This window comes from Triticum urartu, chromosome 6A, assembly GCF_056163025.1.
Source record: "Triticum urartu cultivar PI428250 chromosome 6A, HENAU_Tu73, whole genome shotgun sequence".
NCBI lineage: Eukaryota > Viridiplantae > Streptophyta > Magnoliopsida > Poales > Poaceae > Triticum > Triticum urartu.
The window spans coordinates 583,039,694-583,063,490 of NC_141878.1; the positions used below are offsets into that span (position 1 = coordinate 583,039,694).

The 23,797-nt window shown below is 43.8% G+C and overlaps 2 protein-coding genes and 1 pseudogene across 2 annotated transcripts; all 3 read left to right on the forward strand.

Annotated features, from left to right (window-relative positions):
* Positions 1-2,855: 2,855 nt before the first annotated feature.
* Positions 2,856-23,407, forward strand: LOC147966644 (uncharacterized). The gene is made up of 6 exons (XM_087527339.1): positions 2,856-3,688; positions 3,775-5,324; positions 22,661-22,753; positions 22,827-22,895; positions 22,975-23,043; positions 23,153-23,407. Exons 1-6 carry the CDS (start codon positions 3,068-3,070, stop codon positions 23,361-23,363), a joined length of 2,613 nt encoding a protein of 870 aa, XP_087383465.1. The 5' UTR covers positions 2,856-3,067; the 3' UTR covers positions 23,364-23,407.
* LOC147966645 (uncharacterized) lies at positions 7,431-11,095 on the forward strand (annotated as a pseudogene).
* On the forward strand, positions 13,094-14,307 carry LOC147966646 (uncharacterized). Its single transcript, XM_087527338.1, has 3 exons — positions 13,094-13,302; positions 13,392-13,696; positions 13,749-14,307. Exons 1-3 carry the CDS (start codon positions 13,177-13,179, stop codon positions 14,119-14,121), a joined length of 804 nt encoding a protein of 267 aa, XP_087383464.1. The 5' UTR covers positions 13,094-13,176; the 3' UTR covers positions 14,122-14,307.
* Positions 23,408-23,797: the final 390 nt, after the last annotated feature.

Below are 23,797 nucleotides of genomic sequence, written 5' to 3' on the forward strand. Positions count from 1 at the left end.
TTATTTTTCTTTTAGGTAACAAAAATTATAAACTTTCTATTAGTGTCGTTAGTTTTCAAATTTGAATAGTTAAAATTATTGTGTTTAATATTACTGTGTTTAAAATTCAAAGTTTTTTTTCCAGTTTTTTTGTTTTGTTTTTTGCATATTTTTTTTGTTTTTTGCTTTAATTTTAATTCCTTTTGCTTTTAGGTCAGCAAAATTATAAACTTTCTGTTAGTGCCATTAGTTTTAGAAAAATTATGAACTTTCTGTTACTGCCATTAGTTTTAGAAAAATTATAAACTTTCTGTTAGTGCCATTAGTTTTCAAATTTGAATAGTTAAAATTTGAATTCTTTGAAATTTGTGTGAATCACAAGTTTGTGATTAACTTTACAAAAAAATGAGCATAGATGCGCCTATAGAGAGAATTCAACCTAAATTCATAATAAATTTCAATGAATTTTAGAGAAATTCACTATGAATTTAGGTCAAATTCCCTGTATAAGGGCATCTATTTTCACTTTAAGAGGAGCTCAACAAGGCAGAGAGGGACGGGCTTATAAACCGGTGTGAGCGCCCTTCGGTTGGCGAGGTGGGACTCAACTCTGACCGCAACGAGGACCAACCCTTTAGTCTCGGTTTGTGGCACAAACCGGGACTAATGGTCATGGGCCAGGGGCGAGGCGCATTGGTCCCGGTTCGTGCGTGGAACCGGGACCAAAAGGTCCAGACGAACTGGGACCAATGGCCCACATGGCTGCCCTCTTGAATGTTCTTGTTGTGAACATAGTTGACAAGGAGCGAACCGGGATTAATGGTATTACGAGGGCCGAACCATAAGACATTAAAGCATTTCAAATGAACTCTAAAAAATTTGAAAGTTGGCATGGTATCATAATTTCACCCACATAGCATGTGCATGTACAAAACAAACAATGGTATCATACTCGTGTGCTACAAAGTTGGCATGGTATCATCATAATAGTTGTGGGAGAAAGTCTTCACTTTTTCTTCGCTTGTGTCATTTTCTTATTGCGCCGTAACCATGGATAATCTTCATCGTTTATCGGGATGCTTGGGTCAGCCTTGACTTTGAAGGGAGGAATTTCATGAAACTTTTCATAATCTTCAGACATGTCTGTCTTGCCCTCCACTCCCACGATGTCCCTTTTTCCTGAAAGAACTATGTGGCACTTTGGCTCATCGTATGATGTATTCACTTCCTTATCTTTTCTTTTTCTCGGTCTGGTAGACATGTCCTTCACATAGATAACCTGTGCCACATCATTGGCTAGGACGAACGGGTCGTCAGTGTACCCAAGATTTTTCAGATCCACTGTTGTCATTCTGTACTGTGGATCTACCTGTACCCCGCCTCCTGACAGATTGACCCATTTGCACTTAAACAAAGGGACCTTAAAATCATGTCCGTAGTCAAGTTCCCATATGTCCACTATGTAACCATAATATGTGTCCTTTCCCCTCTCGGTTGTTGCATCAAAGCGGACACCGCTGTTTTGGTTGGTGCTCTTTTGATCTTGGTCAATCGTGTAAAATGTATTCCCATTTATCTCATATCCTTTGTAAATCAATACAGTCAAAGATGGTCCCCTCGACAACAAGTACAACTCATCACAAACAGTGTTGTCACCTCTGAGACGTGTTTCCAACCATCTGCTAAAAGTCCTGATGTGTTCACATGTAATCCAGTCGTCGCACTGCTCCGGGTGTTTGGAGCGCAGACTATTCTTGTGTTCATCGACATACGAGGTCACCAAGGTAGAGTTCTGTAGAACTGTGTAGTGTGCTTGAGACCAAGAATATTCGTCCCTGCATATTATTGAGTCCCCTCCAAGCGTGCCTTTTCTAGTCAGTCTCCCCTCATACTGCGATTTAGGGAGACCTATCTTCTTAGAGAGAATTCCTTACTTGGCCCTTTCTTAAATTTTGGTTCCCTTTTTGGCCCTAAAAATTTATTTTTTCCTTCTTTGACACCCTAACTTTATTTTGTTCCTTCCATGACACTTCCGTCGATCTTTGCCGTTAACACCGTCAACTATGACAGGAAAAGTCATTTTTACCCCTTTTTTATAGCACGCTTAAAAAAATAAAAACGAACCCCCCTTCTGCCCCCGATTCTCCCATCTCCCCCCGATTCCCCTTCTCCTCGCCGCGACCTAAACCTAGCGCAGCGGCGGCGTGAGCGAGGCACCCAGCGGCGGCGCATGGAGGAGGGCGAGGTGGACGAGTGCCATGGGCGAGGCGGCCATGGTGGGGAGGCAGGGGGCGGCCAACTCCTGGAGGACGGGCTAGGCGGCCATGGTGGGGAGGCAGGGCGCGGCCAACTCCCTGAGAACGGGCGAGGCGGCCATGGTGGGAAGGCGGGGGGCGGCCAACCCCTGGAGGACGGGCGAGGCGGCCATGGTGGGGAGGTAGGGGGCGGCCAACCTGCTGACGATGGGCAAAGCGGCCATGGTGGGGAGGAGGACGGCGGCCATGGTGGGGAGGCCGGCTGTGCGGCGGTCTTAGCCTTGCGTGGTAAAGGCGCAACACCGGAGCAAGGCCAAGTATCACTGAGGGATGCGGCTACATCGGCTTGTCTAGATGGGTGAGGCATCTCTTCTTTAAATTTGACAGAGTACTTAGAGATGGCTTTGAAGATTACTTAGAGATGGATCCCAAATGCAACATATTTGCTGCACCTCTCTTCTAGATTTGTCGAAATGGCAACAGATTACTTAGGAGTTTCATTTAAAGATGATAATTTGCTGCAAAATCTGAACTTAGAGATGGATCCCAAATGCAACTCATGATTAAGTTTATTTGGTTTTTACAGGATGGATCAAAATTCAACTTATGTGCTGAAAATCAATTTTCTTGGCAACCCAAAAAAGGCTAGAAAGGATATCAAATGCTTCTGTTTTGATAAGGTTATTGATTCTGACTTAACAAATTATAAGGACTTGGTTGAATCAATCGTAGAGCAGTACTCGCCTCGTTATTTGGAAGTTGCACATGTTCAGTACTATGATGATGTTCTTAAAATCTACCCTGAAGTAACATCTGACCAAGAATTGGTGTCGATGTTTGAGAAACACTCTAAGACAAAGGTTGTGCACATGTTTGTTGCGTATTGTGATCCATCGGAACCATATGAGCCTATAATGGAGTGGCATAGTGATGCGCATAGCCAACCTAACAACATAGAACAAGATGATGATGATGATTATCTTCGCAACCTAGTACCTGAGAATGAGCATGTTGGTGTTGATGAGGAAAATATTTATTTAGAGGATGAACCTGTACCTCTTATCATGGTTCCTTGTTCCAATAAAGAAAAGGACAAAGACTATGTTCCTGATAATGAGAGCGAGGCTGAGAGCGAGGTTGAGAGCGAGGATGAGAGCGAGGATGAGAGCATGTCAGAGGTTGAAGTACAGGAAGATGAGGAATATCACGAGGCAGATCATGCACCACACCTTGAATATAATAAATTAGATCCTCCAATGAACGAAGGAAGAAAATATCCCAATATGGCAGAGTTTAAATTGGCGCTTTCTCAGCATGCAATCAAACATGAATTTGAGTTTGACATCGAAAAGAGTGCACCACATAGGTTCAGAGCTTATTGTTCAAGAAGGGATGAAGATAAGTGTCCATGGAGGATATATGCGTCTACAATGGAAGATGAGTGCACAGTAATGGTAATTTTCTAACTTTACTCATGTGTGCTTAGTTTGTGGTCATGGTCTTTACTCTAGTACTAATTTTCTATGTTCATCTTTTGTAGGTGAGAAAGAACCCTTGTGGTCATGATTGCTCTAGTACAAAAAGAAAAAAGAAGTTGAAGAATGCAAACAAGTGGTGGATATGTGAGCACGTGAAGGACTGGCTAATTGAGGATGCAACTCTAGGACCAAAGGCATTGCGAAAGAAGCTTAAAGAGCATCATGGAATCGACATCAACTCTAAGAGAGTCTATATGGGTAAGCTTCTAGCCTTGAAGGAACTATATGGTGATTGGGATACAAGCTTTGATAATCTGTATAGTTTCAAGTCGCAAATTGAAAGTTGCTGCCCCGGTAGCATAGTGATCATTGATCATCACATAATAAAAGATAAAATCAGATTTAAAAGAATTTTTGTTGCTTTGAAGCCTTGCATCGATGGGTTCCTTAATGGCTGCAGGCCATACTTGGCAGTAGATAGCACCTTCTTGACAGGCAGGTTCAAGGGCCAGCTGGCTAGTGCTACCGCCGTTGATGGCCATAGTTGGATGTATCCAGTTTGTATGGGTGTTTTTGATTCTGAAACTAATGAGAATTGGACCTGGTTCATGCAAATGGTTAGACAAGCCATAGGATCCCCAAGGGGTTTAACCATATGCACCGATGCTGGGCAACCAGTGATGACAGGTGTAAAAGAAGTGTTCCCAGAGGCTGAACATAGGGAATGTATGTTTCACTTGGTGTCTAACTTCAAGAAGTTTCATGGGAAGGTGTTTGATGACCACCTTTGGGCTGCTGCTTACTCATGGAACCCATATATATTTGAAAAAAATTGGGCTGCAATGGACATAGCAAAGCCAGCGGCAACTGCATATCTTAGGAGGTGGCACACTAGGTTGTGGTCTAGGAGTCAGTTCTCAACAATTCCCAAGGTGGATTATGTTACAAACAACTTGGCTGAGTGCTTCAATAATTGGATTAAGCATCACAAGTCCTTGAACTTGGACGACTTCTTTGATAAGGTTAGGCAGATGATTATGATCATGTGGAACCGAAGGAGGAAAGTAGCAAGGAAGTTGGTTGGGTTGATTCTTCCCCACATAATTAAGAAGTTGAATGCAAAGACTAGAGAATTAAACTTGGAGGTGGTAGAAAGCTCAGAAGAAGTCGCTGAAGTGACAGCATTGGGAGGCAGCGGCTTTAGGTTTGTGGTCAACTTGCTTGACAGGACATGTTCTTGTAGACAATGGCAAGTTTCTAGCCTTCCTTGCAAGCATGGTCTAGCATTTATCACATCTCTTATCAATGCACACATACAAAATTATGTGGACTTGTATTACTCCATTGACAAATTTAGGGCAGCCTATGACCAACTAATTCCTGCCATGGTTGACAAGAACCAATGGCCTAAATCTGACCATGGATTCTTCATGTTTCCACCACTACTAAAATCCACGGCGGGTAGGCATAAAACTGAGAGGTATAAAGGCTGCAGTGAGAAGAAAAGAAAAAGTGGCCAACACTTATGTCCTATTTGTAAGGACTATGGGCATCATTGGCATAAATGCAAGAAGGGTAACCCAGATGACATTGCTGCTATTTTAGCTGTGAGGTAATAAATTTAATTGTGTAACTTCACTACAAGAAATATGTCAACTTATGACCTTCTGTCAGTGACCCTCGAAGAATTGGTCATAAATTTATGACCATTTTAGACCAATTGGTCAAAAGCTGTCTGGGGGGCTCTAAACCCTAAACCATAACGACCATTTTGGTCAGAAAGGTCATAATTTCATTAGAGGAAATGGTCGTAAAGCTAGTAGCACTGTCCACTGCCTCATGCGTAGCTGATAACGACCAATATAAAATGGTCACTACACTTGAGTTTGAATGAATTAGGATGATTAGGCAGCCACCTCAGCAACCTCGCTTATGTGTCACTGTCTAGGTGTCATTTTTGCTTGAGTTTTAATATTCAACAGACAGACGGGGCACACACTGACAGGCGGGACCCATTTGACAGGTGGGGCCGAGCGGTTAATTCGCCCAAAAAAGATGCACGAGGCCAGACTCGAACCCACGACCTCGCGCTTGCTTCGCTCGCATGCTACCGCTGGGCTAGAGAGGGACAGTTGCTCACATCTAGGAGTTTATCTATACATTATATAGAACTACGGCTCTCTCGTATCATTGACAAGTGGGACCTTCCGACCAGGTGGCATCGAACAGAGCAACACTGACAGACGGGAACCATTTGACAGGTGGGTGAGCCACTGACAGGTGGGTGAGCGAGCATTTAATTCCCTAAAAAAATGTGCGCTTTAATTCCTAAAAAATGTGCGCTGGCGGGGACTCGAACCCACGACCTGGCGCTCGCTCGCTCGTTCGGTACCGCTGGGCTAGAGAGGGATTGTTGCTAATGTGTGGGTAATTTTCTATATACTATACAAAACCAGGGCTCTCTCGTATCAGTGACAAGTGGGGCCTTCCGACCAGGTGGCGGCGGGTGGCATCGAACAGAGCAACACTTAGCGTTTTTCTAGGTCTTCCGACCAGGTGGCGGCGGGCGGCGGCGGAAGCAACCAGCAAGGGTCGCTCGGACGAGGGTGGGGCTGGTGGGCGGCGGGCGGCGGGCGGGGGCCGGCGGCCGAAGCAACCAGTAGGGGCCGCTCGCCTTGCCCACGACCTCGCTTTAGGTGACCTCGCCCACGGCCTCGCGGTGGAAGCAACCAGCAGGGGCGGAGGCGGGGGCGTGGGCCTCGCCGCTCGCGTCGCCCACGTCGCTCGCGTCGCCCACACATGGGGGACTTGCCGCCGCCGAGCATGGGGAAGTCGCCACCGCCACAAGCAGACCTCGCCCACGTATGCACCCCTCTCCTTCCCCCCTCCTCTTCCCCCTCTCCTCTCTGTTGATGTCAATGATTTGATGTAGATTTGTTAGGAGAATCTTCAGAGTGATTTGATGTAGGTTTGTTGTAAGCTTGGAAAAATCTCTTGGAAATGTCATTGATGAATTTGGTAGAAATTGTGAAGAGAATTTCTGTTGATGAAATTATTAGGAGAATTGTTGTTGATGAAATTGTTAAGAATTCTTTTGGAATTCAGTCAATTGTTACTAGTAAATTATGTTGTCAGCAATCAATAGAACAGAGCTCGAGTTGGTCTTTCCCTGAAACAGGATCCTGGGGTTGATGTAGATTTGATGTTATACCTCTGAAATTTCAGCCTCAAATCCGTGAAAGGACCTGAATATTGATGTAGATTAGATGTAAACTAGGAAAACTCTCATTGATGTAGATTTGATGCAATCTTGGAAATGGCATTCATGTAAATTGACTGTGGTGTTATCGTTGGTGGTTTAACCAAAATAGTTCTTAGTGGCAGCATATATTGTTATTGTTGGTTGTTTAACCACCTCTGTTTTTTGTGAACCATCATGTTTTAGTTAGCTTTTCTTTTCTCCCATGTGAAATATGTATTTCCATTTGAACTACTTTTTATTGCTCCCATGTGAAATCAGTAAACCATGTGAACTGGACTAAAGTAGTGAGGAATTGGAAATAGCTGAATGTTGTACTTAGGCAGTTAGCATATAAACTTGGGTGCCTACCTTATTTTCTGGAATTTTAGCTTCCATTACTTCCATCCATTTTCATTAATTAATGTTGATGCACTTAGATTGATTTGCTAAGTTGCAACAATTTGTTGTCTTTGGCAGATGGACAGAAGCTGGATTAGACAAGGAGTTAGAAAGTTTTCGAAAGAACATATGAAAGGAGTTGATGATTTCATGGCATTTGTTCGGGCAAATTTTGCCAACGATGCTCACATTATTTTCCCATGTTGTGAATGCCTCAACCGTTCAAGAATGTCTCAAGGAAGAGTGGAAGATCATCTGCTTCTTAATGGGATGTCCAGCACATATGATAGATGGATATATCATGGAGAACCTTTAGACAGACAACCTCAACATTTTGAAGCTGATACAGAGGCCCCTCATATGATGGGTGGTGGTGATGCTGGCATTGATTTCATGGAAAAGGTTTTGCGAGATAATGTTGTTTTGGAGGAAGAGGATGGGCATGAAGATGATAGGATTCCTGACCTATTGAAGGATTTGTACGATGCTGAAGATCGTGCTGATGGACAGAAATCGTTGTTTGCTGAGGTGTTAGAGGAGGCAAAGCGCGCAGCTCATGAAGGGGGTAAATTTTCAAGATTTACCTTCACCGTGAAGTTACTCCACATCAAGTCTTTCTACCGGATTAGCAATGCCGCATTCAACGCAATACTCCGTCTTTTGAGCTTGCAATTCCCTAATAGTTGTGTTCCCAAATCTTATGATGAAGCATTGAGCATAATCCGCAGGCTGGGTTTAGGTTATGTGTCAATACATGTGTGCCCAAATAACTGTGTCTTGTTTCGGAAGGATTTAGCAAAGCATGACAACTGTCCAAAATGCAATGCATCTAGGTGGAAAGATGCTGATGGGAAGAAGTCAATACCGGAGAAGGTACTGAGGCACTTTCCCTTGATACCAAGGCTGCAGCGGATGTTCATCTCGAAGAAATCATCGCGTGAGGTACAGTGGCACAAGCTAAAGCGGCAACCTGTGGACAATGAGCTGAGCCATCCAGCGGATGGAGAGGCATGGAAAGAGTTTGACCGTATACATTTTGATTTTGCTGCAGATCCAAGGAACATAAAACTTGGCATTGCCACAGATGGGTTTAATCCGTTTGGGAACATGAGCACGTCTTATAGCATGTGGCCAGTTTTTGTGGTGCCGTACAACCTGCCACCATGGGCATGCATGGATCAGTCCAACTTCATGATGTCATTGCTTATCCCGGGTCCAGATTCTCCAGGAAAGGATTTTGATGTCTTTATGGAGCCCCTCGTAGAAGAACTGCTCCAGCTCTGGACTGGTGTACCTACATACGATGCCTTGAGTCCGGAAGAAAAGTTCAATCTACGTGCTGCGATCATATGGTCCATCCATGATTTCCCGGCTCTGCACACTCTGTCTGGGAGGATCACAGCGGGTTATCAGGCTTGTGTCCATTGTGATAAAGACCCTTGCTCAAAGATAATAAGGAGCAAGATATGCTATATTGGGCACCGCCGCTTTCTTCCCCGAAACCATCGCTAGCGAAGAAGCAAAGATTTTAATGGTGAGAATGAAACCCGTGACAAGCCAGCTGAATTCACTAAAGAAGAGCTGGAGCAGCAACTTGAAAAGGTGAAAGATGTGAGACCAGGAAAGCTGGCGAAGAAAAGAAAGCGTGAGGAAGGTCAATGTTGGGACCGGAGGTCTTGTTTGTGGGACCTGCCATACTGGGCTGATCTGAAATTAAGGCATAATCTCGATGTAATGCACATTGAGAAAAACATATGCGAGAATCTGCTAGGGACGTTTCTGAACATTGAAGGGAAGATAAAGGACATGGTTAGTTCTAGGCTTGATTTGGAGGACATGGGCATAAGAGAAGATTTGCATCTACAGCACAATGAAGATGAAGATTCATTTGAAATTCCACGAGCATGGTATACAATGAATAAAGAACAAAAGCTTGCATTCTGTGAATTCCTAAGAGCGGTGAAATTTCCAGATGGTTATGCTGCTAACCTAGCAAAGTGTGTTACTTTTGATGGATTCAAGCTTTCAGTACTGAAAACCCATGATTGTCACATCCTCCTCCAAAGGATTTTACCGGCGGGCCTCCGAGGAATCATGCACAAGGATATATATGAAGCGGTTGCTGAGTTGGGAAATTTCTTTAGAGAACTGTCCTGCAAAACCCTCAAGTTAACTGTCTTGGAAAGACTTGAAAAAGAAATGCCAATTATTCTTTGCAAGCTCGAGAAGATTTTCCCTCCAGCTTTCTTCACCGTGATGGTCCATTTGGCGGTGCACTTACCCAAAGAGGCAATGCTTAGAGGCCCTGTGCAATACGGTTGGATGTATCCAATCGAAAGAAGGCTTCTTACTTGTAAGCGTTATGTGCGAAACACGGCAAGACCTGAAGGTTCTATTGCTGAAGCATATGTCGTTGACGAGTGCTTGACTTTTTGCTCTAGATACTTTGGTGATGTGGAAACAAGATGGAACCGGCCGGGCAGAAATATAGAGCGGTCTGATTCGCAAAGTGGTGATGTCTCTGTTTTCAACCATGGTGTGAACTTTCTTGGAGCCTCACAATACTTGGAGGCTAGTGATGAGTATGACATGATGGTTTTGTTTGTGCTCAACAATTGCGCCGAGGTTCTACCATATATCGAGTACGTTATATCTTGTGCACTCATTATATATATATATATATTCCTTGGGTTGGCACCAGCCTAATGTTTTAATTCACATGTTTTGTTGGCATTGTAGGAAATGCAAGGAAGAGTTAAATCAGGAAGAAAGCAATATCAATGTTGATAAAAGGGTTGCCAAGGTGTTTGCTAAGTGGTTTAAGAATCATGTGAGATCTTTAGCCACATGTTTTATGTTTTCTGTGTTATTCACCCATTGTTAAATACCATTGTTTGCTAAATGGTTTATTTGTGCAGATTGGAAAGTTGCATGAGGAGAAGAAGGTCAGTGATGATCTATTTGCTTTGGCATGCTTACCGGATAAGCGAGTGAGAGTGTATTCAGCATGCATTGCTGACGGTGTCTAGTACCACACCGTTGACCGCGAGGAAAAAAGGAAGACACAGAATAGTGGAATCATCACTGAGGGGTCACATGATGGTGAGATCATTGACTTCTATGGTCAGTTGAGAAGCATCGTAGAGTTGCAGTACAACTCTAGTGGAGGCATCCATCGCTCAGTTGTCTTATTTCGCTGTGACTGGTTTGAGCTTGGTAGCAAGAAGAGGAGAGACTCTTTTGTCAAATATGATGGCCACTTCAAAAGCATCAACACTGCAAGGTGCTGGTATAAGAGTGATCCCTTTATTCTAACAACACAAGCAACAATGGTGTTTTATCTGCCGGACACTCTTTTGCACGGAAAATGGCGAGTTGTGCAAAACTTTCAGCACAGACACTTGTGGAGTGTGACTGAAACTGAAACTGAAGTGGAAAAGGGCCCCGGTGATGGTGGACTAAAATACCAAGATGGTGACTCTACGGAAGTTCCGTTGCAAGCTGATGATGACTCTATGGAAGTTCCGGTGCAAAGCAGAGTGCGAAGGGACCGGGAACATGTGATCATTGGTGCTGCAACAGTTGAAGGCATCAAGAAAAGAAGAAAGGTGGTAGAGGATGGACATGAAAGCGAGGATGAGGAAAACCGGACTGATCATACTATGCTGCAATATTGTAGTGATGATGAGGAAAACAGGAGTGGGCATAGAGTTCCTTGTTTTCGTATCGACGACGATGAGTAGCGAATGGACTGGCAAAGGTAAATACTATTACTTAATGTTCTTTGTTTTGGTATCTATGGGACTGGTGACCTGATGTGATCAATCTTCTCTCCAGGTAGAAAAATCCTTGAAGATTCTAGGAGCAAAATGATGATCCTGATGGTTGTAGCAAGATGATGATCCTGATGGTTGTAGCAAAATGATGATCCTGATGGTTGTAGCAATAGTGATGTAGTTATCCTGATTCACAGTGCTTTAAGATTCCAACAGCAAAATTGAGATGTTATGCTTGCTGTTTTGACCTGAATTGAGATGTTATTGTAGATGTTATGCTTGCTGTCAAAATGTTGTCTTGTAATGCAAAAGATTGCAAAATGATCATACAGAAGATTTTTTGAACATCTTTAGTTCAAGTTTTGGTCAGAATGTTGTCTTGTAGTTGTTGTGATCATCTTGTAGTTGTTTTGGTCAGAATGTTGTCTTGTAGCTATTTTAACTGAATTTTGGTCAGAACTGGAGATGCTATTTTAACTGAATTTTGCTTCAACTGAACCCATTTCATTGTGAGCAAAAAATATGCGCCAGCGGGGACTCGAACCCACGACCGTGTGCTTGTTTCACTATGTTTCTACCACTGGGCTAGGACGAGGCTATTAGTCTTTCACTCTATGCCAACCTTTTTGAATATATCAAACTAGTCAAGTATGAAGCACACACCTCACTAACAAGTGGGCCACTCGACCCACTCGCTGACAAGTGGGCCATTTTGCTATTGTACCAAAAATATGCGCGTGGCCAAAACATATGCGCGTGTGGGGGCTTGAACCCACGACCGTGCGCTTATTTCACTGTGTTTCGACCACTGGGCTAGGAAGAGGCTCTTGGTTTTGTAATCTATGCCCACCCTTTTTAATATATCAAACCAGTCACGTAGCAAACATCGGACTCGCTGATAAGTGAACCTTCCGACCACTCCTCTCCATTATCCACTCGACCCGCTCCTCCTCTCCATTATCCACTCGACCCACTCCTCCTCTCCGCCGCTGGCATCCCCTTCTCCTCCATCGACGGTGACGACCTCCCTGGCGAACCACTCCTCCATCGACAGCGACGGCCTCCTAAGGTATGAATCCGCCGAGTCCTTCCTGTTCCTCTTCCTATTGATTAGATTAGGGTTCCCTGGCGCATGCTGATTACGGTTCCATTGTAGATAGAGTAGTAGATCAAGAGGAGGCACCGTCCACGACACCGACAAGGCCAACAAGCTCAAGCAGTCGCCGTCCCCCCCAGGTCCGTTCTGTTCCCCCCGTCTTCTTTGATTTGCTTTGTTACCCCCAGGTCCGTAGATAGAGTAGTAGATCAAGAGGGATTTTGCAGACTGAATTAGGCATTTAGGTTTAGGTCCCTTTTGGCCATGTTCAGTTGATGTGGTGCTACCTTGCTAGGTATGCTAGTTTCCCTGTGGTTCTCTTCACAGTGACGTAGAATTCATCAAAAATAGAAAAGGCAGACCAAAAGGGGAAAAATGATGCCAACACTTATAATGTTGCAAGTGTATTAGTATTTTCCAATTTTGTTTGTTTGTTTTTAAAATAAACATGTTTATATTTTTCTAAAAAGATGCAGCGGCACACTGGAGCAGTTAAACTTGTAGGGGATCTAGCCTCCAGTGGCCTTTGGCTATATAAACCCTAGCAAAGCAAATTAAGCCAATAGCTCTGAATCTCTGAAATTCTAGTGTTAAATTCAGGTACATGACTATAAAGCTTTACTGGGTTCTAACAAAATGTAGCACATGGGAAGATATGGTCCATTTATAGTAGATATGGTTCATTGTAGATATGGTCCATTTATAGTAGATATGGTTCATTGTAGATATGGTCCATTTATAGTAGATATGATCCTGATGCTGTGTTTGCCATTTATAGTAGACATGGGCACATGGGCAGATATGGTCCATTGTAGATAGAGTAGTACTATTCCAAATGTTCACAAGTGCATTGCTTTTTTTTCTCACTTTTGCTATCATAAATATCCACAAGTGCATTGCTCTTCTCATTTTTATCACTTTTGCCATCATAAACTTGGTTCTGTTCCTATTTATGTCCAGTCCTGTTTATGGTAACTTGTTGTTTAATTACAATGCTGCTTTTCAGAGAAGTGAGATGGCTGGCTTGGAAGGTTTCGAGTTCTTCGAGATCGTAATTGAGAAATCTTGCAGTAGGCAGGTATGTTTATCATCACTCATTTCTTTATCATCACTCTGCTGTCTAGTGCTTGATTGCCACAATTAACCACTGCTTGACCCTCGCTACAGAGGCTGCCTGACAAGTTTGCGAAGATGCTCGCCGGTCGTGAGCCCCACAAAGTGAAGCTACGGGAGGCCGGCAGTGGGCTTCACAGGCTGTGCTGGTGGGAAGTGTTGGTGGTGTTTGATGGTGAAGGCCACATGTACCTAGGGCCCGGCTGGGAGCATTTCGCCCGCGCCCATGAGCTACAGCTCGGGTACTTCCTTGTCTTCCGCTATGATGGCGACGCCATGTTCACCGTGAAGATGTTCGACAACACCATGTGCCGCATGTACTACCAGCACGACGACGATGCCAGTAAGCTCTCTGCCTCTCTTCTTCCTGTCCTTTTGGCTTCCTCTACCTGCACGATGACAACACCATGTTCACACTTTGTTGCATTTGGCCAGGCAATGGGAGCAGAGCGGGGATGACGACGAGGAGCAGAGCGGGGATGACGAGGAGCAGCCTATTCTGGCTGATGACGAACATGCTATGGTGGTGGCTGACGACGACCCTGCTATGTTGGTGGCGGATGACGACCTTGCTATGGTGGTGGCGGACGACGACCTTGCTATGGTGGTGGCGGACGACGACCTCGCGATGGTGGTGGCGGACGACGACCTCGTGATGGTGGCGGCGCCTGCAATCCCACAGCTTGGCGACAGGACCATGCCAATTGTGGTAGAGGAGTACATCCGCGTTGGGATTCGCCACTCTGAGCGCATCAGGTTGATGAAGGAGAAGAAGGAGGAGTGAAGGTGTTAAGAAGGTGTTCAGCATGTTAGGTTTAAGCTTGTTAGTGTAATATGAACATGTCAATGTTAAGTATGTCCGGTTTAATTTTGTGCATGCTCATGGATGCTGTATGACAGTGTCATCTAAACAAGTCATGTTTTTAACAATGAATATTCAGTTTGGTAATTGATGGGAATTGAAATTTTTTTATGCATGCTCATGGATGAAAGATAAAATTATGGGTTTTTGTGCATGCTCATGTATGAAACAATATAAGTTTCATTTTTTGAATGCTAAAAACATGACTCAAACCCTAGCCACGGACGACCGCCGTGACTAAATCCGCCGGTTTTTGAAAACACCGTACAAATTCAAAGGGTGTGTCTAGGGCACATCTAGATGTGCTCTAGTTATTGCACATCTAAGTGAGTGAATCAAGCATAAAGAGAAAAGAAAAAATAAAAAGGAAAATATCCACACGAATCTCGACGTAAGATCAATGCCATAGGACTTAGATGTGCAATACTTATGGCACATCTAGATGTGCTTTAGCAAAACTGAAATTCAAAAACCGTTTTTCATTTTTTGAATGCAAAAGACATGCGTTTTTCATGAAGCGGCTACAAGGAGGGGCACCCCAAACGTTTCCATTCCATTTCTATCTCAAAGTAGACCCTATTTTATGGACGGTCGCCAAAAAGCATGCATTTCCGACCCTCGTAGCTACTCCAGGCAATTCGGACCACCTTCGGCCGATTCAGCTGGAACCGGCTGGAATTTGAACGGCGGGTCCTCCATAGCTTCCCCGTTATTTTCACTAAAAATGCTTTTTAGCTTCACAGGTAGGCATTCCATCACAGAATCGACAACAGATTTGCACGGCTCAAACCCTAGCCACGGACGGTCGCCGCGACGAAATCGGCCGGTTTTTGAAAACACCGTAAAAAATTCAAAAAAATCAAAAAATGGGAGACCTCCGCGTCACATCATCAAATGTGGCCTACCAACTAGCAAAAATACTAAACTTGCAATACCGGCGTTTTCTTGAAAAAGTGTTCTCAAAAACGACCTACCACGAACGAAGATTCATGGCTTTCAAGCCAAACTAGCAATGATATGGCCACATCCGTTGAATAGTTTCTGATAATATGCCCAAATTGGGCGCATGCCTCCGTCTTGTGATGGCAACAATGTTGCCAAAGCGAGGTTCCAACTTGTTTAACAAAAAAAACCGTTTTTCATTTTTTGAATGCAAAAGACATCTGTTTTTCGTGAAGCGGCTACAAGGAGGGGCACCCCAAATGTCGCCATTCCATTTCTATCTCAAAGTAGACCCTATTTTACGGACGGTCGCCAAAAAGCACTCATTTCCGACCCTCGTAGCTACTCCCGGCAATTCGGATCACCTTCGGCCGATTCAGCTGGAACCGGCTGGAATTTGAACTGCGGGTCCTCCATAGCTTCCCCGTTATTTTCACTAAAAATGCTTTTTAGCTTCACAGGTAGGCATTCCATCACAGAATTGACAACAGATTTGCACGGCTCAAACCCTAGCCACGGACGGTCGCCGCGATGAAATCGACCGGTTTTTGAAAACACCATAAAAAATTCAAAAAAAATCAAAAAAATGGGAGACCTCCGCGTCACATCATCAAATGTGGCCTACCAACTAGCAAAAATACTAAACTTGCAATACCGGCGTTTTCTTGAAAAAGTGTTCTCAAAAACGACCTACCACGAACGAAGATTCATGGCTTTGAAGCCAAACTAGCAATGATATGGCCGCATCCGTTGAATAGTTTCTGATAATATGCCCAAATTGGGCGCATGCCTCCGTCTTGTGATGGCAAACAATGTTGCCAAAGCGAGGTTCCAACTTGTTTAACAAAAAAATCGTTTTTCATTTTTTGAATGCAAAAGACATGTGTTTTTCGTCAAGCGGCTACAAGGAGGGGCACCCCAAACGTCGCCATTCCATTTCTATCTCAAAGTAGACCCTATTTTACGGATGGTCGCCAAAAAGCATGCATTTCCGACCCTCGTAGCTACTCCCGGCAATTCGAACCACCTTCGGCCGATTCAGCTGGAACCGGCTGGAATTTGAACTACGGGTCCTCCATAGCTTCCCCGTTATTTTCACTAAAAATGATTTTTAGCTTCACAGGTAGGCATTCCATCACAGAATCGACAACAGATTTGCACGGCTCAAACCCTAGCCATGGACGGTCGCCGCGACGAAATCGGCCGGTTTTTGAAAACACCGTAAAAAATTCAAAAAAAATCAAAAAAAATGGGAGACCTCCGCGTCACATCATCAAATGTGGAGTACCAACTAGCAAAAATACTAAACTTGCAATACCGGCGTTTTCTTGAGCTACTCGGTATGATTTTAACCATGATTTCTACAAAGTTTACAAAAAACCCTATTTTTTTCTACACCCAAACCCAAAAGGATTTCCCTCCCACACCAAAATTTTCCCTCCACCAAAATTTCCCTCTCCCAAAATTTCCCTCCACTCCCTCTCCCACTACCAGGCAGGACCCACCACCCCTCTCCCACTAAACACGCGGGATCCCACTCCCCTCCCCTCCCACTCCCTAAAATTTCCCCATTCCATTCCCCTCCCCTCTCCCCGACGAACCCTAGCTTCCCCTCCCCGCCGCCCCGCCGCCCCTCCTCTGCTCCGCCCCGACGAACCGCCCACTCCGCGCTGCCCCGCCCGCTCCGTGCCGCCCCACCACGCCGCACCGCGGTGCGCCGCCCACCCCGACGACGAATCCACCCTTCTCTCTCCCCTCGACGATGGTTGCTACATCGACGGCTACATCAACGACAGTGAGTACATGGGCGACGGTGGCTACATCATCCACATCATCAACGATCGACGACGGCGACAGGTACCCCTCTCCTCTCCCCTCTCCCCCTAGGGTTCGGTAGATCCCCCTCCTGGTCGACCTAGGGTTAGGATTCGGTCGATCTAGGGTTAGGATTCGGTCAATCTAGGGTTAGGATTTGGTTGATCTACGAGCTCCCGGTGGTTCTTGTTCATGTTCATTGGACAAGTTGTTCATGTTCATCGAGCTCCTGGTTTTTGTTCTTGTTCATGTCGATCTAGGGCTAGGATTCGTTTTCTTGTCGATCTAGGGTTAGGATTCGCGCGTCGGCTCCTCCCTCCCTGCTCGAACCCTACTAATCCAGAACGTGCTCGCCAGATTCACTCATGGTGCTTGGCTTGGGTCACAGTTGGTTATGTTGCATGCGTGTCCTTGTGCACTTGTAGTGTTTGATCCCCCTCATGGTTTAGGGTTCATGTTGATGGAGAGGAAGTGCATGATTTTAGGGGATGGGGATGGATGAGGAGGTGGATGAGGTTTGAGGAAGACCTCCCTCTGGTTCATGGTTCATGTTGCTTGTGTATGATTTAATTACTTGGCTTGTATCAGTAGCACTTGGAGAAGGTGCCCCTCGGGGCCTCTCATGCTACCCATTCCTGTTGTTTTGTGGTTATGGGTGGGTTTGCTGTGCGTTTGGTTATATTGTGCTTGTGCGTTGGTCTGGTTCGTGGCGTGTTTACCGCTCTTGTGAGCGGGGCGCTGTGTCACTGATGTTTCTGAACCTGGTGTTTATGTCGTATCTCTCTGATGAGATGTATGGCCAAGTGAATGTTGTCATCATCACGATTCACCCCTATGAAACCAGTAGTTTATTTCCCTTTGATTTCATCGAAAATGATGCCTTGTGCTGGCCCAAGATGTTGTAATATCGTTCTATGGCTGCCCATGATCTGTCCTTTTTTGCGGGTATGGCGTTCTTTCTGTACTCAAACACAAAAGCAATTTGTGTTAAGTAGAAGGTGCTGTGTTCAGTCACCAAGCTATAGTGGAATTACATGATTCAGATGAGCATTTCTTTATCAGCATAGAGGCCGTCCCGTGTGGCCCTCTCGCCTTTTTTTGTTGTTGTTGTTGCAAAGAGCGGGAACTTTATTGAGCAGTTGAGAGTATTTTTTTCATCTGCTTTTGTACTTCTGCAAGTACTATTGTTTCATGCTTTACTAGTGGAAACATCTAGTTGTTTTGAAGGTCCTCATGATATACTCGTCTAGCTTGTTGTCAGACTGTCTAAGCATGTGTACATGACACCAATTCACTAGTTCATGATGCTTGCTTGCTAACATACATGTTGCTTGCAAGCATACATGCTTAATTAGGGTTTCCATTAGCAGTACTTGCTTGTATCAGTAGCACATGGAGAAGAAGCTACTTGCTTTCTTATTAATTAGGTTTTGTATCAATAGTATTTGCTTGCTTCTTTTCAATTTCCTTCAATGCTTGCTTGTTTCTATTAGTAGCACTTTGCTTGCTTGCTTGTTTAGTGTACATGTATTTCCACTGTACATGCATGCTTGTTTAGTGCACTTACATGTTTGCTTAATTAATAACAGTACATCACTGTATGTGCATGATGGTCCAAATGCTTTCCTTTATTGATACAAGTGCATCATTTTACTTTATCCCTGTTGTATCTGATTGTTGTTTATTCTATTTTGCAAGCACCACCTCAAGATCATCCATGGCAAGGAGGACAAGGTCAAGCATGACGCCAACCGTTGGTATGCAACTTGCTCCTTGTGGTCAGTTTCATAAAATCTGTGTCTTAATATGCTAAGTGAAATGTATTGCTGCAATCTGAATAAGCTGGCTTAATTGTGCCTGTGTGCTGTTAGTCTTCCTTACCTGAATAACTAGGATTAAATGATAATAAATTTTATAACATATGTTTGGTTGCCTGTCCATGCATTCCAAACATTCACCTAATAGTTATGTTTCCTTTATCATGCAAAGAAGAGCCTCTCACCGAGTACGAGAAGGTTAGGGCTAGAAATATCATGAGGAACAATCGGATGTTCCAGTCCCTTGGCATCGGTGCAATAGCGTCGATGATTAGGAAAACAAATGGTGTACAAGAAGGTAGAAGTGATGAGGTTCAAGAGGGTAGTGGAGTTATCAATGATGACCCAGAGTACAGTCCTAAGGAGGATGAAGTTATTGATGGAGAGGAAGTGGATGATGTTGTAGTCAACAAGATTGTTAAGGTGCAAACTCTGTCTTGCTTGGAGGATTGGGGTTCTGTTATTCTATGTTATTCCTTGTGCTCACATATTTCTCTTGTGATCTAATGCTTTTTTCCGTACTGTTTATACAAGGCACTGAAGGAATCTAGGACGAAGAGGCCTGGTGTTAAGAAGACAGTCAGCAAGAAGCACAAGAGCTCAGAAACATCTCCTGCAATGCCTCCAGGAAGGGTGATGGTCCCAGCTCTAGGACAAAAAAAGAGGATCCTGGAACTTGATGAACCTGCCCTTGATAGAGTCACAAGGCAGAAAGCAAGGATGGCGACTGCGACGGACCATCAGGAAAGTATGCTGCTCATGGACTCTCAGACCTCGGTGCAAACAGGTCATGAGTTGCCGCCCATGGATGAAGGAACCACTCTCAGCATGGATGGAAATGGAACTGTCTACCTAGATGAAGCAGGAACCATCTGCATTGATGAAGCAGGCACTGTCCACACAGACCTCAGCCCTGTTGCACCTTCTATTGACAGGAACGCTGTCATCAATGAAGAAGAACAGCAGCTTGTGCTTCAATCAGGCAAGTTGACCTTTGCAATGCTATCTTTTACTAGTGCATTTTCCAAATGGAATGATCATGTATGCTTTTGTTGATTCCTGCATTTGTCGATTTCTATTCTAATTTATGAGTTCAGTTTCATTTTCAGATGCAATGACTCCCAAGACTAGACTTAGAAAGGGCAAAGGGCTAGAGAGGATCACCAAGTCGCTTGGTAGCAAGGTGCCTATCCAAATTGCCGAAGGGATGATTCGTCCAGAGAAGCCTCTGCAGGCAGCAAAGCTTGCTTCTGAGTGTGGACTCGTTGCAAAAAGCCATCTTCCGGTTCTTCCTCACTTCAAGCTATACAAAAAAATGCTAGTCTATTGGAGAACTACATTGGGAAAGTTGCTGTAAGCTACTTGTTTCATAGTTAATGTGCTATCTATTTTCTGTTACACCTATGCACGATCACTAATATTGTTCCTACCTTGTTTGCTATCTTGGTAGGCAAATTTTGAGATGAACACGGACTCGGAGACCATCAAGACCTCGTGCAAAGATATTCTGCAGAAATATTCAAAGAACAGACGCCATCAGATCAAGAAGAAGTATTTTGATACCGTAGCCGCAAATAAAGTCAGCATTAAGTCTCCGGTGCCTGATCTAACGGATGGTGAATGGCAAGCTGGTGGAGATGTGGTCTACCCCAAGACACAAGGTTTGTCTCTGCTTTGTTTGATGCTTTATGTTCTGCACATGATATGCTAGTGCTAGATCATGCTGACAGTATGCTTTTTTGTAGGAAACCTGTTTGTCGAACAAGATGAATCGACAAAAAGTCGTGTACAATCAAAGAACTAGTTCCAGGCACTACACAGCACACATTTTTGCCACTGTGAGAACTCTTCTCTAGAGACCTTACCTTTGGTTCCTCATTGAATAACATTTCTGATTCTTGCTGAATAACATTTTGATTTTTGTTGAAAAACATTTCAGAAAGAAGAGCGTAAGGGTGAGGAGCTGTCTGTGATTGACTTGTTTAAGGCCACCCACAACAGCAAGAAGCACGGGTTTTCGGAGCCAGTCAAGACTGCTATAGTAAGTCACTCCATGCTTTGCCCTGTTTGATTCACAGCCAGCTTTGATGCTTTGATGATTTGATGTTGTTTGACTCGGAGCCAGTCAAGAACACATGCTATGTTCCATGCTTTGATGTTGTTTGATAGTTCAACAAAGATATCAGAACTTGCTGTAGCTATTTGATGCATTTTTTATGATATGATGAAATTTGATCTGAATGTTAGTTTGATGATCGGCTCACTCGGGAAGCCATCTTATATAGAACCACCATTCTAGGCTTAATGAAGTGATCATATTGTTCCAATTGCATGTCTCCAGGTCACTAGTCATCATCTTCTTGTATAGATTTTGTGTGCTGGTTTGATTACTTCAAATAATCCATTTGTGTGCTGGTTTGGTTTCTCTTGCTTGGTTTGGTTTGCAAAATGTGAAATAGATCTCCCACTAATGCCTATCATTTTCCTCCATATGCTAGCTTGAGATGGAAAAAATGAAGGAAGCGCCGGCACCAGAAGGTGAAGAGCCAAAGTCTGCTGTTGAAATTGTTGAACAAGTCCTCAAGACCGAAGCCAAGAAAAGCACATTCCTCAGGAATGTTGGGCTCCAGTCATCTAGGAACAACTCCGGCAAAGTTGTTGCTCATGTTTGTGACCTTGAGCAGAAGCTGGAGAGGTCCGAGCTTCAAGCTGAACTGGTGCAAGAAGAATTGGCGGCAATCAATATGAAGGCGGAAGAATCTGAAGTTGCACGCGACAAGGAACTTGAGCTGCTGCGTAAGAAGTCTCAAGAACAGGAAGAGAAGTTAGCCCACTTGATGGCTCTCTTTGGAGCTAAGGTAGTTTGATGGCTGTGCTATGAATCTCTTTGTCTTTGAGCTAAGGTAGTTGTTGCATTTTGAACCTGTGAACCTGGGAGCTGAGCTGAGAGCTGTTGCATTTTGTTGCATTTTGCTGTTTAAACTAGAGCACATGGATCCTGTGAAGTTATGTGATCACTTGTGAACCTGGGCCTTTCTGTGAAGTTATGTGATCTTGTGAACCTGGATCACTTGTGGATCATTTTGTTTATTTTCTGTGAAGTTATGTGGATCACTTGTGCACCTGGGCTTGTGGATCACTTGTGGATCACTTGTGCACCTGGGCCTTTCTGTTTATAGTTATGCAAAATGAGAACCTGGGCTCTAAAAAGGCCAAGGCCCAAACAAGAATTAGACCAAAAAGGCTTGGGCCTAAAAAAAGAAATGACTGTAAGAAAAAAAATTATAAAAGGCTGCATAACAGAAAATAAAAAGGCCAAGGCCCAAATTCGAACTAGACTAAAAAGGCTGTGGCCCAAAACAATAGTGGAATATAAAAAAAATCATCAGAAAAAGGCTCCATTCCCAGAAAATAAAAGGCCAAATTATTGGGCCAGGCCCATGCAGATAAGCAAAATAAAGAGAGAAAAATTAAATGGGCTGAATTATTGGGCTTGGCCCATCAAGACGGCTGAAATGGACCGGGCTGATTCTATTTTACGACCTTTTCATTTGGTCGTAAGTCTGCCACGTCAGCTTGCCACGGTGGATCTGACGTGGTGTGGTCGGATTGCTAGTGACCAAAACAGTTGGTCGTTAAATCTATGACCTTTTTTTGGTCATAAACGTTTACGACCATTCCAGAAGAAAGGTCGCTATAGTCAGTTTACGACGGCCAGCTTTTGACCTTATGTTTTTGGTCACAAAAAGGTCATAAATGGAAATTTGTGACCATTCAGTGACCAATAGTGGTGGTCATAAGTTGACATATTTCTTGTAGTGCTTGCTTCACTTGCATTTTTTTGTAAGCAGCCATACATGTTAACTACTTTTTTGTTGCTCATGTAGAGGACCACCAAAGAAGAGGGCAAAGACCACCAAAGCATCAATTGTGCCTTGCGAGGATGATGCTCCAGCAGCCTCTATGTGCTTTCCGCCAAGGTTAGCCACTTTACACTCATGCTCATAATTATATGAAATCTGTGTTTGAATTCTAAGTAATTTCTCACAATAGCCAAAGCTTGGAACCTACAACTACGAAAAAGAGAAAACATGATAACTCAATTACTGGAGCATCAAAAAGGTAAGAACTAGTTCTGAATTTTGTAGTAGATTAGATGAAAGCTTGGTTTTGTATTCTAATTGCATTCTTCTCACTATAGCCAAATGTTGGAGAAAACAAAGAAGGAAAAAGGGAAAGGGAGTAAATCTGGATCCAGAGTAGCAAAAAGGTAACCTATGGTTGTTTCCGAATTTTATGTTATGTTATGCATTGTTCTATTGTTAACCTGGGCTACTATATGTGATGTATGATGTGCTGCCATGAATGTGTATGTGTAGATCAAGAACTCAGCCCATTTGTGTGGCCAACAAGAAAGCATCTGTTGCTTTGAAATTACATGCCAAAAGAAAAGGCAAAGAGGTTGCTGATAAGTTGCCACACCTTCCTATGGTGCCACATGATAGCCCTGCAATGGGCACACGTAGCAAAAAAATGAATCCTGCCAGCCCTGCAATGAGCACACGAAGCAAAAGGAGGCTTAGCTTGTGATTCTCATTGGATCCCTTTCCATATCATGGTTCATTTGGGAAACTTTTGAGTTGTTTATGTAATATATATGTGAACCTGGGCTTTTGCAAGTGCTATATGTGACCTTCATGTGTTGTATTTGACATGATGTGAACCTGGACTATTATATGTGAACTCTATGTGAACCTGAATGTGTGTAGAGGACTAAATATGTGGACTATTTCCGTATATGTGAACCTGGACCAAGTTTCTATGTTGCATACATGTGAATCTGTTCCAAGTATATTATAATTTGTGCATATATGAACTGTACAGGGGATATATCATCAAAATACAAGGGAGGTTCTGTCCAATTATCCAATTAAAATTAAAGCTGTGCTAAATAGCAGATTTGGTTTCATTTTTGACTTCCAGTTCACAATTTTGGTCACAAACTACACCAAGGGTAAAAAGGA